Here is a 19,238-nt window from a genome sequence, read left to right as displayed (position 1 = left end):
TAACAGAAAGTAAATCAAAACCACAACTTAAAATGAAACTCTTGATGCAACCTCACTTGCAAAAACAATACAGTGCAACCTGAAAGGAACCAAATCTTGATGTGATAAAACTTTTCACAATCTCTGGTACAAATTCACTAAGCAGGCTTGGTGTGTCTCCCTTCAAATACGGCACCGATGAAACCAATCTAGACCACAGTCCAAGAAGGTAGTAAACACTACTGCTAGCCCACTGATCATGGGAAAAACCACAATCAGAAATTTCAGACAAACAGAGTTAAGATTAGTGATCAAAAGCTATTCTTGAACCCAGTAATCAAGGGGATGACCTGCCAAGACTGCAAAGATCTCAAAGTAAATTCGGCAACCAGACGTATCCAGTCCGCATAACTTTCCACATTGACAAGCTCCGATAACTGCAATAGCAGTATCCAAATCACAGAAAGAAGGCACATCAAACACATTGCAGGGATCAATAAAAGGAAGTTGAAACAAAATATTTTGGCCTGATCAGACTTGAGACAAATGGCAAATTCAGCAATGAGCATGCCAGTTAGAAGCAAACTTTAGATCAAGCAAAATATCCATGAATATATCCTAATGAAGGCTCTGATGTAGTTGACTGTTATTGAAGAAATAGTAATACCAACTTGTTCAGGTTATGGGCGTACAATTGGCTTACGAAACACAAGATTCTTCATCTTTACACCCCATAACCACTAGCAGCTACTTTAAATGAGGCAATTGCTTATTCCCCGGTCACTGGTCGATACATTATAAACTCATGTCGACTCTCAAACTTTGAGATCTGTGAAACTTAAGGTTGAACAGGAATCTTACAGTCATAATTTGGAAAAATTGTACATATTGTAGCCTAAACTACCAACTCTATTGGAGCAAGAAGCTCTAAACTCCTTTGATGCCAAAGTTATGAAATGAGATTGTAACTGGTCCTAACTTAGCTAAACTTAGTAAGTGATTTAGTACAATAAAAATATCAAAAAAAGGAATCAACGTGATCAAACTAACAATAAACTAACACAGAATAACACTATATTGTTTGGTGTTCGTGTGAAAATCTTCTAATGACATCACATCTCCAAGCAGCTTACCAAGAATTTTAGACAAGGTTCAAACAGTATAGAGAATTAAAAAAATATGGACAGTGTTATGAAAACATGATTATATGGGTAGCAAGAAGCGTTTATGCCCCGACCGTGGGGCCTTATGGGAAGAGTCAAGCCCAAAAGGAACAGCACATCCCCTGCTTCAAGTGCAACGTTGTACCGACTGATGTTATTATGTCTTTTATTTTTAATAAGAAGAAGTGAAAACAACATACTTCACTTTAAATGAAGTTCTTCAAGGTACAAACGTCATCTTTCTGGTACAGTTGTTACTGCACTAATCTTCAAAATATAAACAAAACCTACTTTCAGTCTTTTCTCTATGAGATTATCTTCATATTATTGTTAATTCACAAATCATGGCATGATTAAGTACTTGCTAAAACCCTAAGCAGAAAAATCAATTAACAAATTTAACTATTTAATTAGTAAATCTCAATCTTTACGCAATTAAAATCTTCATCTATTACTTCAAAGTTTCTAATTATTAGTTTTTATTTTTCAGTTTTGCAATTAGTAAACACTTATTTATTTTACATAATACATAAGCAAACTTTAAAGATTGTACAATTGCTCACAAACAAGCAATACAGAATCTCGAAAGAGTAATCATATAAACAATGTAAATATATAACCATGTATCAATAAATACAACACGGAATTGTAGTATATTACAAACAATCGAGCATATGGAAGCTAAGCATATAAATAACAAATAGTAATAATTAAGAACTACATCATAACAAAGTAACAATTACTAGTGCACACAATCAGGGAAATTTAGATTGGATGTGTTATTCTACACATGTTTTGATATCTTTTCTACGTGTTTAAGAGCAAGCTATGAATTGATTGAAATCCTTGATAGCACTTCAAATCCCTTTTCAACATGAAAAGATATATAGATTCAGGTTATGTGTATTCTAATTGAACATAGACCAACATATTGATGAAACAATTAGTCCAAGAAAGACCTCTTGTTCTCTTTAATCTTATTGTGCTTAAAATTTTGGGTTTTCACAGCCGACTGGCTCATACCAAATATCTTTTCTCATTTCTAACTCTTACGACATTTGTTACGTTGTTCATTTATACACAGATTAAACTCCTAATTACCATTGATGAGAAGAAAGTGGACATCCAGCAGAGTAGCTAGAAAAATTCAATTTTATCAGATTTTCTGAGGCCTCAGCAATCATCCCTTAGCCTCCAGGATTTGTATACATTAGCCACAGAAAATTTTCCCATTACCAACAAATGTCGCGTGCAAATACGAGCAGTTTCAGCTCCTTTCAGGTAAGATGATGAAACCCCCAATGAAATATCTCCTTCTGGGTGGCCATTGACAGTTATTGGCATGGATAATAAAGGGCTTTTCCTCAATAGATAGATTGTGTCACTTACCTTGATCGTGACCGGCGACCGGATGAAGCATGCTGGCACCTGGGCTGGCCAGGATTGAAGGAGGAGCCAAGGAGCAAGTGAGGGAAGGGACGCAGAAAAGGAGAGGGGGAGAGTAGACATGCAGCAAGGAGAATGAGGAGCAACCCTAATGGTTCTTTAAAACAAACAAACGTGTTTTGAAGCCTTCCATATAAAAAATAAAACAAGTGACCGGTGCAAAAAAAAATTACGAAACACGCGACTTTCCAATCTTAAGGAACCCGCTTGACCACTACTCTAAAGCCATTGTATTTGTCAAGTGGGTCAACATGTATTATAGATAACCTTTTCTAACAACAATTAAGTTAGAAATACATATAGTGAAATTTTTCGATAAGTGGGTCCAGTGAATCCCCTTTGTTGAACGTAGATCCCCCTTGGCTTTAATATACTAACCTAATGGAACTTTCCTCTCTTCTCTTATTCACGACTCTAAGCAAACATGGACATACACAAATGAAATTCTGAAGTTTACAAGATATAATTTCAAAATGCTATTCAGTTAAGAATGCATAATGAAGAAAGTGAGAAAACACCATCTTAGAGTCATACATACATAAGGAACATAAAATTTCAGCCGAATCCCCTGAAGATTCACAGGCACAAACTCAGACATTAAAGTCATCTATGTACATCAACAATGCCTCAATTCAAAGCGAGTTAGGTCAGCTATATGAATCCCCACAAATGAATTTAAATCTATGTGGATACCTAGCACTAACTTTTCATATTATCAAGAAAAAGAAGGTAAGGGAGCAGAGGCTTCAATTCATACCTGATAATTGACTTTAAAACGTCCAAGAAGCCGACAGAACTCATGATAATTATCGTGATGAGCCAGACCTGTTCCAGGAAGGGGGAATGGAGAATCATTTCATCAGATTCTCTAGCAGAACATAAGAAATGAAACACTGTAAAACAGCATCCGCTTGCTCAACCTAATTGATGCTAAATCAATAGGAATCAACTTATGTTCATTTTCCTTTCTCCCACCCCCACCCCATATCAAAAGCTAGGAGAAAAATGTAACTCCCTCCGTCTCAATTTATGTGATGGTGTTTGACTGGACACAACATTTAAGAAAGAAAGAAATAAAGAAAGGCTTTTCAAACTTGTAGTCTAAAACAAGTCAGAGATATTTGTGAGGCTATATATCATCTCATCAAGGATAAAAAGGAAAGTTTAAAGTTAAATAGTTAATAAATATAGAAAGGTGTCATTCTTTTTGGGACGGAGGGAGTAACAAACTCAAAAGAGCTGCCTGATTTAGCAAGTGTACTGCATCCATTGATAATTACAAGTAAACAGAAAAATACAGTAGCATGATTGCATAAAATGAGACCTGCTGCTTTGCCCATGTTTATCTTTGACTTGTGATGGATATTTAAAATTGTTAGTTATAGATTTCTTTTAAGAGCTTATTGACAGAGATTAGCAGTTTGATCTTGTGTATCTGTTCGATTGGCTTGTGTATCTGTTCGATTTTGTTTTGGGGTTTAACTCAAAGATGATATAACATCTTATTTTGGATGAATGGTGGAACCTTATTCACATAAGGCTTCCAGGGGATGCAACAGATACAAAAGAATGCTCCTAATTAAAACACAAGGAAAATCTTTAAATTTGCATAAGCCCTTTTTCCAAAAATATTTGGTTGACGTATAGAAGTGGTTGAAAAACTATTGCAACAGAAACTTTAAAGAATCAATATGATTTCAATTAGCCCAAATTTATCAAATTCAGACATAAATTTCCATTCTATTGACAACCACTAGTTAAGAATGGAAGGTTTTTCTCCAAACCAACCTCATAAAATGGAGTTGGTGCTCTGCAACAGGTCCTTGTTCTGCTGGAAACTATATTAAGTTTATGCATCATCTCTATCTCACAACCTGAATTCTATTCTTTTAATTTTAGAAAGACAACCTACCTGAGTTCTATTCAACTATGAACTTCATAAATCCCAATGAAACCTTCCAAATTAAACAGGAAAATTGGCGCCTGAATAAAAGGGCGTCTTTTGAAGGTACTGAAATGACCTCATAAGTTACTAGAAAGCACATCTCCTATAGAGAGGCCAGTGGCACATATACCTTGGAGCCAGTGGTGCCTGAGAACCCATGCATTCTGCGCACCCATGTTTTCAAATGAGTTCTTAGTTCACTGGCTGAACTTTTGCCATAGGAAAATCGAAACTTTTTCCCCTGTTCACAGGCAAGCGCCATTCTCACATTTTTTTTTCCTTTTTCACCTTTGAATCTTTCTTCTCATCCTTTTTCCATGTTTTTTTCCTGCTTTTATTTCCAAAACCAAGCAGCCCTATAGCCTGTTTGGCCAAGTTTCTTTTTGGCCAAAAGTGATTTTTTCCAAAGTTAAGATGTTTGGCTAAGCTTTTAGAGGGAAAAACGTGTTTTTGAGTAGAAACGGAAGCAGTTTTTGAGAAGCAGAAAAAAGTAGCTTCTTCCCATAAGCACTTTTGAGAAAAATACACTTGCAAGTAATTTTTAAAAACTTGGTCAAACACTAATTGCTGCTCAAAAGTGTTTTTCAAATTAATTAGCCAAACACAAACTGCTTCTCATCAAAATTACTTTTTTTGAAAAGCACTTTTCAAAATAAGTTGATTTTAGAAGCTTGGCCAAACAGGCTAATCTCTTTCTTTTTTCTTTTTTTAAAATTTTTCCCTCTTGAAAAGGATTTAGCATCATACATTGATAATATATTAGTTAAAAGATGTTTACATTATCACTATAATTTTACAGTTTTGACAGGTTAGTTACCATTACAGGTTACCAATCAAATGGTTGTGGTGAGAAATTACCTATAGTTAACCTTCAAGCAACTTAATTTGATAATACTTACTATTCTCCCATACCTTTCATCAACTACCAAGCCCTAACAATAGTGACTTTCGAACATTAGCTTGGAAATTGCTAGAATCACAAATTGGCAGTTGTGACTCGTCCCTCTTCCGCCATCAGCAGTGGTGCACCCATCTTCTTAAAATCCTGGATCTGCCTTTGAGAGAGGCCCTTCTTGAGGCAAGTGCTGTCAGCTAATTAGTTGTGGATTGTGACGGCCAGTTTTGGTATGTGTAGATTAGCATCCTTGTTTTAGATTAAAAAAATGAGCTTCTTCCTTAACTACGGTTGTCTAAGCCAGCTTGCGCGCACCTCAATTATCCATCGGATACTTGTTACCTCTCATCAACACAAATAAATTCTGTCCACTAAGTGCACCGGACCCTGCGCATAACAGGAGCTTAGTGCATCGGGCTGCCCTTTTTAAGGTTTAGGCAAATTTGAAAGAAATCACTTAGAATTTTGCCTCTGCTAGGATTTGAACCCTGATATTTAAGATTTGTATATCACTTCATTAACCACTAGGTCACAACGTTGGTGCATAAAAAAGGAGCATTAAAATGACTACCCGTGCCAAGATTACAAATGAGCATCTTGTAGATCTAAGATGGAAGGGTAGGAAGCTAAATAAGGAGGAAAAATGAGATACTCGGAGTCAGAGGTGAAGGAGGAGTTAACAATGATGTAATAGCACAGGAGACTAGTTGGAGAAAAAAATTGAAAGCACTTTGGTTCAAATGTAGGCTACTCCAATAGAAAGTTACTCCACAGGTTGACAAAGTTACTCCATAGGTTGACAATAGTTAATAGAAGAAGGATGAAGGAACAATAGTGGACTATTATTCTAATTAATACAAACAACAACAACAACAACAACCCAGTATAATCCCACTAGTGAGGTCTGGGGAGGGTAGTGTGTACGCAGACCTTACCCCTACCCTGGGGTAGAGAGGCTGTTTCCGATAGACCCTCGGCTCCCTCCCTCCAAGAACCCCCCACCTTGCTATTGGGGTGACTCGAACTCACAACCTCTTGGTTGGAAGTGGAAAGGAGAGGAATTGGAGACCTACTCCAAGCGCGAAAAAGTTTAGCCAAATAGTCTCATGGTCACAGAGTCAATGGAAGCACTTCCGCTTTACCGATAGCAGATCACCTATACTGTTCATTTCGGTGATGGAAGCAATAAGCAAGATGATGGACATAGCAGTTGTAGGCAGCTCTCTAAAGGATTCAATCCAGGCTTAAGGAGCAATGGAAATGCCAGAGTTTTTCATGTACTATTCACGGATGAGACCCAGAGAGGCAGAGATACTTCAGCTTTTCTACTTGAGATAGGTCCTAGTATAGTTTCAAGTGTTGTCGAGATTGAAAATCAATCCTCAAAAGTGCGAGATCATTCTGGTAAGAGGTGACCAACATTGAGCAATTAAAGAATTGGAGCACTCCCAAAGATTCCTAGAACTACCACTAAGAGCATCAAACAACGACACTCCGGCTTGAAATGTTGTGATTGAAAGAGTTGAGAAGAGATTAGCAGGGTAATAATATAGGTACTAGTCATAAAGGGGTAAGGAAGTCATGATCAAAATCATATGATCAAGTGTTTCCATATATTACATGTCCTTCATGCCTACACCAGCCAACTATAATGGAGAAATTTCAACCAAATTTTTGGTGGAAGATGAACAAAGGGACGAGAGAGCTTCATTTGGTAAGGTGAAAACGTTGTTACATTCCCTATTTGGCATGGAGGGCTCAAAGTAAGAGACTTGAAAGTCTTCAACAGAGCTTTACTTGGAAAGCAGCTGCGGATGTTTGGGAACAAGGAGAATGTATTATGGAGGACAATGACCGTGAACAAGTATGATATACTCAAAAGGGGTTTCAAGAATTAGGGAGTTTGGAGAAGCATCATGAGGTTGGCAACAGAAACTCAAATAGGGTCAGCTTTTTGAAGCACGGATGGAGGTGTGAAGATACTTTAAGGACTCATTTGGATGGATGGATTGAATAAAATGATCATGGTATAAAATTTGGTATTATTTTATCAAGTGTTTGGTTGGTCTTTTAAGTCCTGCATCGCTAATCCCGGGATAATTTAGTACACTAATTTGTGTATTAATTTATACCAAATGTAACATCGAATGACAATACATGGATTAAACACCAAAAGACAAAACTACCCTTTATCTTTTCCTCAAATTTCATCATCGACACCCTTTTAATTTTAATAAGGCTAAAAATAACTCCATATTTTAAATTTTACCCTATATATCCCATTTTTAGTACAAAGAGCCAAACACCCAATAAAAAATAATCTTATTGCTAATCCCTATATTATTAATCCATGTACTATGATCCCTACATTATTATTTATTATTACTGTTTTTTCTTTTACTTTGGTTACCTTATTATTTTTTCTGTCAATACATTAGGGGCCATTTGGTTGAGAAGCAAGTTATGCGGATTAGTTATGTCCGGATTAGTAATGCATGAATTATAACGTCGGAATTATAATACAGTATTTATGTATAACATTGAAATTATAATACATGGATTAAATTAATAATTGTCTAACCTATATGTATTGATCAATTATATGTTAAAGTCACCGAGAATATCCAAAATAGAGACAACACCCTTGAGCAGATTAGCCAACTTTTAAGGTTCTTTTTTTTCCTTCAACTTCTTTTAGTGAGGTAAATGGTGGATAAGTATAGAAAGGTCACTTTAGAATATTAGTAAAACTCATACTTTTATGTTTAACCTACTTGTCATCTATATCTATCTTTATCAATCTAGCTACCTATATGTCTGGTATTCTAAAAGCACAGAACTTTTATGCTAAATATTCTCGTTTTTATGCCTTTAGAAATAAATTTCACATTAGACAAAGTTATCATTTAGTTTTGAGGATTGTGTATGACTTTTAAATTAGCAGAAGTTTTGGCTATTATATACTCCCTCCGTTTCAATTTATGTGAACCTATTTCCTTTTTAGTCTGTGCCAAAACAAATGACCCATTTCCTTATTTGGAAACAATTTACTTTTATGCAATGATTTATAGCCACACAAAATATATATGCCTCATTTTACACCACAAATTCAAAAGTCTTCTATGTTTTCTTAAACTCCGTGCCCAGTCAAATGGGTTCACATAAATTAAAACGGATGAAGTATTTTCTTAATTATTTGAACTATATAGAAACTTCAAATATTCAGGAATTTAAAATCGGGTAAGATGGTTAGCTATAAAGCCTGATTTTATGGTACGTTCATTTTTTATTTATAAATTACAATTAGCAATCAAAACTCAAAATTCTATTTTCACACTTTATTTATCTATCAATATTTATGCAATTACACAAGCACGAAACTTCAACACATAATATTGATTGACTTTCTTACTCTTCGTAAGTAAATTCGATATTCGACAAAACTCTAATTACAATTAATTTTTAGGACTTCATTATTTATTTTATTCGTTGTTTGGCCTTTAATTGTTTCTTCCTCTGTTGAGTTAACTAAATCGTATTATTATTCACCGTTTTCAAGAATTCACATTTTTTTTTTAATTTTAATTGCATCACACAATCATATTATTTAATGCTAATATTCATGTAATTTTCTAAAAATTATATACTCATTGACATAGGGTACACGTGCAAAGCGCGTATCCTAAAACTAGTCCTACTAAAACAAGAATCAAATTACTAGGAAACATGAAATAAGAAATCCTAATCTTTAACGAAAGAAATCTTAATCTTGAATGGATTCTTAAACTTCTTAAATTTCTTGAAATTCTTGGGCCTCAATTGGATTAAGGCTAATTAGCTTAAGCATTTTAAATTTGTGGCCCAATTGTCCAAATCTATTAGCACCTTCATGAACCCAATAAGCCTCCATTATTGTAGAAAAAACATGGTCTCTATTTGTGGTTCTCTAGCATCACGATTTGAGTCCGTATGTTCATCAAGTAGCCCTGCTCATTGGATGTAAAATGCACACTGATATATGAAAAGAAGCCTTTTCTTCTTCTAAAAGCTTCATGATATCATAGTCATTGCTACTTTTTAGGTGAGTTTTCTCCCTCGCTAGGGTTCCATATTTGTATCAAGAGGTCAAGTTTTTCCTCCCTCCTTCATTGTCATTTCCATAACAGTGACGGTTTGCGTCGAACCTTCAAACCGTTTGTTTTTTTGCAAATACTATCACCACCACATGGTTCCTAAGCCTCAGGCGATCAAATCCCAGACAGTTGTTCCGGCAAAATCGCAGTCACGCGTCATCACGTGCCTTTTGAAGTTTCAACGCCGGCAACGCGTCAGATCGACGCGCCGTCACGTGAAAACTTTTTCGGCCACCTTCTGAAGCAGATTTTTTTCCCCTTGGAATTCGTCCAATTGTTCCAACCCTACCACCAAGTTTCAGAAATTTCTAAACATCAAAGGTCATTTTCTGGCGTATAAGATCCTTTTCTGGCGAGAACTCCCCAGTTTTTCATCTCTGAAAAACAGGTTAGTTGGCTCTTGAGATACTAAAAGAAATTTCTCTGGTTGAAGACATGGACTATTATTTGTTCATGCTATAGCGGATACAAAGGCAGTAGATATTCACTCCCTTTCACAAATCAGTGATGTGAAACTAGATGGGGCTGGCACGTATCTTTCTTGGTTAAGATCATGTTTGAGTTTTATTAAGTCTAGAATATTGCTTGGTTATATTACTTGGAAAAAAGGAAAAAAAAAACTGATGCTAACTATGGTCAATGGGATTCTGATAATTCCCTTTTTATGCATGGCTTTTGAATACCATACACCTTCGAATTTCTAAGCAATATTTATTGCTTGATACTGAATTATACTAAGCGCACTTACTCTCACGAGGGAAATGATGCCCAGATCTTTGAAATTCGAAATAAGATTCATACCACTAAACAAAGTGAGTTGACTATCACTGATTACTTTTTTTTGATGAAGTAAATTAGTTTCATTAAAGGGCATCAAGAAGATGCAAAGAGTACAAAAGAGATAGGATAATTAGCTCCATTTACAAAAGCCTATGCTACTATCAGGGAGCTAATGAAATCCACAAAAGTATCAGCACTAATAACAGGGGTGAGATAGTTCCAGCTAAATAAGTTAACTAAACACGCAGCCTTGAGGGAGTAGAGTGGAGTTGATATGCCATCAAAACATCTTCGATTCCTTTCTTTCCAAATACACCAAAAAATTGCAGCTGGCACCATTTTCCAGATTTTTCTGATGGATTTGTCAACTCTCCAAAAATACCAACTTTCAAAAGCTTGCTTTGTTGATTGTGGTATAACCCATTTCAGACCAAAGATAGTGTAGAAGAAGTTCCAAATTTCTTTTGCAACTAAGCAGTGGGGGAATAGGTGGTTTACACTTTCTAACTGTTGTTGGCACATGTAGCATCTATTAACTAGTGTGATGTTCCTCTTGATTATGTTGTCTTGAGTGAGACAGGCCCCATTTAGAGACAACCATGTGAAGCAAGTCACCTTGGTAGGCACTTTAGTTCTCCACATATGTTTCCATGGCCAGTTATCTATTATTGGATTCTGGTCACAGAGGTGAATGTACCCTTCTTTGACTGTGTACTTACCTCTCTTAGAGTTTCCCCAAATAAGTTTGTCAGGCTGTTGATCTTCAATGTTGTGACCTTCTAGGGAGTTTAACATTGTGAGTAGGTTGTTGACCTCCCAATCTTGCAAATTTCTTCTGAAAAGTGGGCACCAAGTGCCATTGTCTCTATTTTGAGCAACAGTGGAATCTTTGTTCAATGCAATCTGATAAATACTGGGAAACATGTCTTTCAAAGGTGTATTTCCGAACCATCTATCCTTCCAAAACTTAATACGAGTTCCATTCCCAACATTGAAAGTTGCATTTAGGAAGAATTCATCCCAGTGGTTGCTGATGTTCTTCCACAGACCAACTCCGTGAGGAGTGTTTGTTTTCTTGGAACACCAGTGGTTGTGCGCTCCATATTTAGCAACTATGATGTCCTTCCATAGCCTAGATTCCTCCTGTCCATATCTCCAGAGCCATTTTAAGAGCATAGCTTTGTTGTGTGCTTGTAGATCCCTGATGCCCAAGCCAACTTTGAATTTTGGTTGTGTTACCTTGAGCCATTTCACTAGTGGAAATTTGTGTGTTTTGCTGCATCCTTCCCATAAGAACTTCCTTCTGAGTTTGTCCATCTGCTTTAGGACTGAGGTTGGAATTGGGAACAAAGACATGTGGTATGTGGGAAGACTGTCCAGTACACTATTGATTAAAGTTAACCTGCCACCCATGGAGAGGTATTGCATTTGCCAAGTCGCAAGCCTCTTTTCAAACTTCTCTAGGACTCCATTCCAAACTTCTTTTGATTTGAATTTAGCTCCCAAGGGAAGTCCAAGGTATGTGGTTGATTTGACTATCACTGATTACTATTCCGAGTTAAATGGGTTATGGCAAGAGATTGACTACTACCAAGAGCTCTAAGTGAAGTGTACTGATGATGTAGTTCTTTTTCAGAAATTGATTGCAAAGAAAAGGGTATATGATTTTCTGGCCGATATGAACCAAGAGTACAATCAAATCAAGGTTTAAGTTCTTGTAAAATTCTTTTCCTTCTCTTGAGGATGCATACTCTTATGTTCAAGAGGAAAAAAGCCGACAAGCGATCATGCTTTATTTAGCATCAACGAAGAAGTGTGGGTTAACTGTGTCTCATGAGCAACCAAAGGCATTCACTTATGATAAAGATCACTTGAACTGTGATTATTGTGGCAAGCCAAGGTATATAAAGGAAACATGTTGGAAACTACATGCTAGACCAACCAAGGTCGTGGAAGGAAACATGTAGGTCCATCACGAGGTCAGGCTAATATAGCAATAAATGTAGAGACATACTGAAAAACTGCTTCTGGAGAAGCTGTCTTCAGACGAAGTTCAGCATCAACGCCATCTCCTGGACAAACTTGACTCTTCTAATGGTGACACTTCCAATTACGTGTAGTCAGCTATTGCCAAATAGCTTTAATGCTCATCTTAATTCTTGGATTATTGATTGTGGTGCGAATAGACACATGATAGGTTCGTCCAAAGGCTTTCAAACTACTCTCCTAGCCCCAAAAGAGATTATGTTAGAATATCCAATAGCTCCCTAACTCCTGTCTCTAGAACAAGTTATGTTGTCTGTACACCATATATTACATTATCATCCGCTCTCCCTGTACCTGAATTTCCTGTTAACCTATTATCTGTTAACGCCATCACCCAAAAAAACTAAATTGTGGTGTCGAGTTCTTTCCTCATCATTGTGTTTTTCAGGATCTTCAAACAAGGAAGTGGATTGGAAGTAGTAGATTGCAAGATGACTAATATTGGATTAATGGAACTCGAGACTCTAGTCAAGCATTTTTTGGAGGAAATAAAAATGTCAACCAAGAACTAATACAGTGGCATAGACGGTTGGGGCACCATCATGTTTTTGTTTTTAAGAAGTTATATCCTAGCTTGTTTTCTAGAACTGAGTTTGAATCTTTGTTTTGTGATGGTTGTGAGTCTGCCAAGCATACTAGAAACTCTTATCCTACGAGTCATAATAAAAGTACAACTCTTTTTTCAACTATTCATTCTAATGTATGGAGTCCTACTCAAACAGTTTCTTTTTCTGGTAGCCGATGATTTGTTATTTTATTGATTGTTGCAAAAGTATGACGTAAGTGTATTTGTTAAAGGCCAAAATTGAAGTTCTCTTGCTTTTAGTCATTTCATAAGATGATTTGTACTCAATTTGAGGCTAAGATAAAAATCTTACGAACTGACAATGGCACAAAAAACATGGATAAAAAATTTGGTGCTTATTTGGAGTCTTATGGGATAATCCATCAAACTAGTTGTCCTTACATTAATGCACAAAATGAGGTTGCTGGAAAAAAAAAAGGCATTTTTAGAAGTGGCAAGATCTCCTATGTTTACCATGAATCTACCAAAACCTCACTGGGGATGTCATTCTAGTAGTTTTCTATCTCATCAATCAAATGCTACTTAAAACTCTCAGTCCTTTGTAAGCTTTACAACAACAACAACAACATACCCAGAATTATCCCACACCGTGGGGTCTGGGGAGGGTAGTGCGTACGCAGACCTTACCCTTAGCTTGTGAGGATAGAGAGGTTGTTTCCAATAGACCCTCGGCTCAGGAAAGCATAAGCACCACATTAATGAAAATATAGACAAGAAGGGACAGTACCAAAAAGCCATATAAAAGCAGAATAAAAACAACAAGATAGCAAGGTGATCAACAATGAAGGAAACAACGGTTAGTCATAAAAACCTACTACCAACAGAAAGCGAAACTGCGTGCCAATACTACTGTTATGAATACTCTAGACTACCTACTCTACTTCCCTAATCCTCGACCTCCATACCTTCCTATCAAGGATCATGTCCTCGGTCAGCTGAAGTTGCGTCATGTCTTGCCTAATCACCTCTCCCCACCTCTTCTTTGGCCTACCTCTACCTCTCCGTAGGCCCTCCAATGTTCAACCTCTCACACCTCCTCACTGGGGCGTCTTGTGCTCCTCTTCCTCACATGACCAAACCACCTAAGCCGCGCTTCCCGCATCTTGTCCTCAATAGGGGCCACACCCACCTTGTCGCGAATAACCTCATTTCTGATCTTATCTAACCTGGTGTGCCCGCACATCCATCTCAACATCCTCATCTCTGCTACCTTCATCTTCTGGACATGAGCGATCTTGACTGGCCAACACTCAGCTCCATACAACATCGTTGGTCTGACCACCACTCTGTAGAACTTACCCTTAAGTTTCGGTGGTACCTTCTTGTCACACAAAACACCGGAAGCGAGTCTCAATTTCATCCATCCCGCCCCAATACGATGTGTGACATCTTCATCAATCTTTCTATCCCCCTGAATAATAGACCCAAAGTACTTAAAACTCCCTCTCTTAGGGATGACCTGCGAGTCCAACCTCACCTCCCCTTCCCCTCCTTGAGTGTCGCCACTAAACTTACACTCCAAGTATTCTGTCTTGGTCCTGCTCAACTTGAAACCTTTAGATTCCAGGGTCTGCCTCTAATTGGACGTTCACACCGTCTCGCGTCTCGTCAATCAATACAATATCATCTGCAAATAGCATGCACCACGGCACCTCCCCTTGGATGTGGCGCGTCAGTACGTCCATCACCAGAGCAAACAAAAAAGGGCTGAGTACCGACCCCTGATGCAACCCCATCATAACCGGAAAATGGTCTGAGTCCCCACCCATCGTCCTCACACGGGTCTTTACTCCATCATACATGTCCTTAATCAACCTAACGTAGGCAACAGGTCTCTAGCCTCCAAACATCTCCACAAAACCTCCCTCGGAACTTTATCGTACGCCTTTTCTAAGTCGATGAACACCATATGCAAGTCCTTCTTTCTCTCCCTATACTGCTCCATCAATCTCCTAACAAGGTATCCGGCTTCTGTAGTCGAACTCCCCGGTATAAACCCAAACTGGTTCTCGAAAATAGACATACTCCCCCCCACCCTTAGCTTTACCACTCTCTCCCATACTTTCATTATATGGCTAAGCAGCTTGATGCCCCGATAGTTATTACAATTTTGGATATTACCCTTATTCTTGTATACAGGAACCATTGTGCTCCACCTCCACTCTTCGGGCATCTTTTTCGTTCTAAAAATAACATTAAATAACCTAGTGAGCCACTCCAAGCCTGCCTTGCTCGCACTCTTCCAAAACTCCACCGGGATTTCATCTGACCCAGTCGCTTTGCCCCTGCTCATCTTACGCATAGCCCCCTCAACTTCATCAACTCTAATCTGCCTAAAATACCCAAAGTCACAACGACTCCCGGAGAGTTCCAAATCACCCAGTACAATGCTCTTGTCCCCCTCATCTTTGCCCCTGCTCCACCGGGATTTCATCCGGCCCGGTCGCTTTGCCCCTGCTCATCTTACGCATAGCCCCCTCAACTTCATCAACTCTAATCTGCCTAAAATACCCAAAGTCACAACGACTCCCGAAGAGTTCCAAATCACCCAGTACAATGCTCTTGTCCCCCTCCTCGTTCAAGAAACTATGAAAGTAGGTCTGCCATCTCCGACGGATAAGCCCCTCATCCAACAAAACTCTACCTTCTTCGTCCTTGATGCACTTCACTTGGTCCAAGTCACGCGCCTTCCTTTCGCGCGCCTTGGCTAACCTGAACAACCTCTTATCCCCACCTCGGCCCTCAAGTTCCTCATACAAACAACTAAAAGCTGCAGTCTCGGCCGCCGTAACTGCTAGCTTTGCCTCTTTCTTAGCCAACTTATAATGCTTCCTATTCGCCCTCTTCTCCTCCTCGTCTATACTTTCCACTAGCTTCAGATACGCTGCTTTCTTGATTTCCACTTTTCCTTGCACCTTTCCATTCCACCACGAGTCTCCCTTGTGACCACCAGAGTAACCCTTTGAGACCCCTAATACCCCTCTCGCGGCTTCCCTAATGCATTGCGCAGTCGTGCTCCACATAGCGCTTGCGTCCCCACTACTCCTCCAAGCCCCCATAGTCACCGGCTTGACCCCCAAGTCCTGCGCTTTAGCTTCCGTCAAGGCTCCCTACTTGATCCTATGTTGGCTAATATCGCCCTCTTCCTCCTCTTCCACGTGATCTCAAGGTCCATGACCAGGAGCCTATGAAAGGTCGAGAGGTTCTCACTCGGAATGACCTTGCAATCCGTGCAAAGACCTCTATCAGACTTCTTGCAGAGTAAATAATCAATCTAAGTCTCGGCCACCGAACTCCGGAAGGTGACCAAGTGCTCCCTCTTCTTCGGGAAACTCGAGTTTGCTTAAAGAGTAAGAATAATTATATTGTTCCTCCAAAGGTGTTTGGGTGTATCTACTTTGTTCACACTAGGTCTGGAAAACTTGATCCTAAAGCTCTTAAGTGTGTCTTTATTAGGTATTCTCCAACACAAAAAGGGAACAAATGCTATCATCCTACCTCTAGGAGATCCTTTGTCAGCATAGATGTTATCTTTCGAGAATCTGAGTCCTATTTCAGTGTTACACCATTACCTCTTCAAGGGGAGAGAAATAAGACAAAAGAGATGATTCTCCCAAGTTCCACTGCGAAACTGTTGAAACCACCACTGAGGAAAATGAAATTGGAGAACAAATCTAAGGGGAGACTACTAGGCGTTTGGATAGACCTTATCTGAAAACTTAAGGAGAAATAGAGCAGAAGAAATCATCATGCAATCTACTGAAATTGAACCCTCTTCTACTGGTGAGTTATCTACATTTCCTAATGAGTTAGATTTACCTATTGCACACAGAACAGAAATCAGATCTTGCACCAAACACACTTTACCTAACTTTGTCTTCTATAATTCTTTTGTCTCCCTCCTATAATAGAATTTTTGCCTTGTCTATTTCTTCTGTGTCTATTCCCCAAAATTGGAGGGAAGCTTTTGCAAATCCTAAATAGAAGCAAGTTATGATTGAAGAAATGAAGGCCTTGTAAAAGAATAAGACTTGGGAACTTGTCTCTTCACCACCAGATAAGAAGTTGGTTGATTGCAAATGAGTCTTCATTGTGAAACACAAAGTTGATGGGTCGATTGAAAGATTCAAAGCAAGATTGGTGGCTACGGGATTCACTCGGACTTACGTAGTGGATTATCAAGAGACATTTTCTCTCGTGGCTAAAATAAGTACTATTAGAATTCTTTTGTCTTGTGCAGCTAATCTTAATTGGGACGTACAACAGTTTGATGTAAAGAATACATTTCTTCGGGGAGACTTAGAAGAAGAGGTGTATATGGATACTCCTCCTGGATTTGACATAGAAAGGTGTGCAGACTAAAGAAATCCTTGTACGGATCGAAGCAATCCCCTAGAGCATGATTTGACAGATTCTGCAAAGTGATAATCTCCTACGGTTATCAACAAAGAAATGTTGATCACACCCTCTTCATAAGACATCAAAAGGGTAAACTCACTCTTCTCTTCTCAGTTTATGTGACAAGAGATGACAAAAAAAGAGATGACCCGATTGAAGAAGTTATTGGCATAGGAATTTGAGATCAGGGATCTAAGAAAATTGGAATACTTCTTGGGAATTGAGGTTGCTAAATCAAAAAGAGAAATTTTTATCTCTCAAAGAAAGTATATTCTGAATCTCTTGAAAGAAACCGGTATAACATGTTGCAGACCGACAAAATCGCCCATTGAAAGCAATCGTAAGTTACAAACAGGAGTTGGAGAGTCAGCTGATAAGGAGAGATATAAGAGGTTGGTTAGAAGACTCATTTATCCCTCACACTAGACCAGACATAACATATTCTGTCAGTTTGGTGAGTTAGTTCATGCATGATCCATGAGATCCTCATATGCAAGTTGCTTTCACATTTTGCGGTGTCTGCTTTTCTCCAAACATGGCCACTTCCGGGTTCCCATGTTAGGCATTCTATAGATGGGGATTCTAACACCAAAAGGGACATTGCCTCAAAATGGACTTCAAGAGGGATAAGCATAGTGGAAGTTTGATTTTAGGCTTTTGGAGGTCAAATGTAGCTATCCTCTGGCAAAACCAGGACAAATGTGTGCAAATTCAATGGCCAAGCAGAGTTAGATATGATATTATCACCCTAGATTTATAACATAAATATAGCAATACAAAATATAAATTTGATATAAAGCCAATCTTAGAAAGAAATAATTTGATAACAAGAACTGAAATAGAAAAATAACATAAAACCGCTGGGAGAAATGGCAGAAAATACAGAGGCAAATCTTGATCTTCAAAGTTATAAATATAAAGCCCATACAACTAACACTATCTGCTATGGTTATGATGGCTATAAAAACAACCAGAATATTTAAAGCAAAATATTTAAGATACAACGATCTTATTCACCTTTCCCAGTTTGCATAATGTCTTTGGTTCCTGTCATCAGGTGTGCTAAGTATTTCACTCTAGAAGTGTCATTTGTAAACAGTGATCTCCTCACTGAAGCCAGCCGGATTAAACACTCCAATGCCTGAACAAAATTAAACTTGTTACACTAGTCAATTTACTGCTACAAGATTGGGAAATTGAATTGTGGACTGAAAAGAGAATCTTGATAGTAGTTTAGCAACTCGACTTTATTGTTCAAGTCACCTGTCACATGAGTTTAGTAGTAAACCATTACAAGAAAAAAGATGAGACATACATATCATTAATTAAGCCTGTGAACAAGTGAAATTCTTAGCAAACCCATTTTCTTTTGGTATTGATCAAAGGAGTGATTTCCAAAACAGTTCAACAATCATTAAGGATTAAAATGATAATTTGCTTAAAAAGCTTAACACAACAACAATAGCAACACCACTACGGCATTTACATGTTTCCAGCAGAACTAAAAGAATTAGTGGTTGCCGCAAAGGGACATGCACAGTCAAAGTTTACTTTTTCCAAAGCAGAGTAACAAAATTAGCTCCTGAAAAAGTTCAAAGTCCCAAACCAAGAGCCCTTTTGCTTCACAAATTTATGCAAATAGAAGCCAATCACATATTAAGCATCAGTGCTCTAACTTCCTGACATATACATAAGAGAGAGAGAGAGAGAGAGAGAGAGAGTAAACAGTAACAGTAACTATTAATTATAACAATAAATCAAAAAAATAAAATAGTTCACGTATTTAAAATGTTCTCAACAATCAAACAAACTAAACATAATCATGTAGGCCATTATAGACTAGCAACTGGAGATTTGATAACAGAAT

The 19,238-nt window shown here is 38.0% G+C and overlaps 1 protein-coding gene across 5 annotated transcripts in view; it reads right to left on the bottom strand.

The window, feature by feature from the left end:
* LOC107774714 (uncharacterized) overlaps window positions 1-19,238 on the bottom strand; it is a 61,171-nt gene that overhangs the window by 23,283 nt on the left and 18,650 nt on the right. For all 5 annotated transcript variants that reach the window (XM_075239822.1, XM_075239821.1, XM_075239823.1 and 2 more), the window contains exons 8-11: window positions 18,389-18,512; window positions 3,346-3,413; window positions 330-416; window positions 80-232 (exon numbers count right to left, since the gene is read on the bottom strand). In XM_075239822.1, coding sequence (XP_075095923.1) covers window positions 80-232; window positions 330-416; window positions 3,346-3,413; window positions 18,389-18,512 — 432 coding nt within the window. The remainder of the gene's footprint in view (window positions 1-79; window positions 233-329; window positions 417-3,345; window positions 3,414-18,388; window positions 18,513-19,238) is intronic.

Source organism: Nicotiana tabacum, chromosome 19 (assembly GCF_000715075.1).
Source record: "Nicotiana tabacum cultivar K326 chromosome 19, ASM71507v2, whole genome shotgun sequence".
Lineage (NCBI taxonomy): Eukaryota > Viridiplantae > Streptophyta > Magnoliopsida > Solanales > Solanaceae > Nicotiana > Nicotiana tabacum.
The sequence above is the reverse complement of the archived record's forward strand: the minus strand, read 5'-3'. Positions and strand labels throughout refer to the sequence as shown.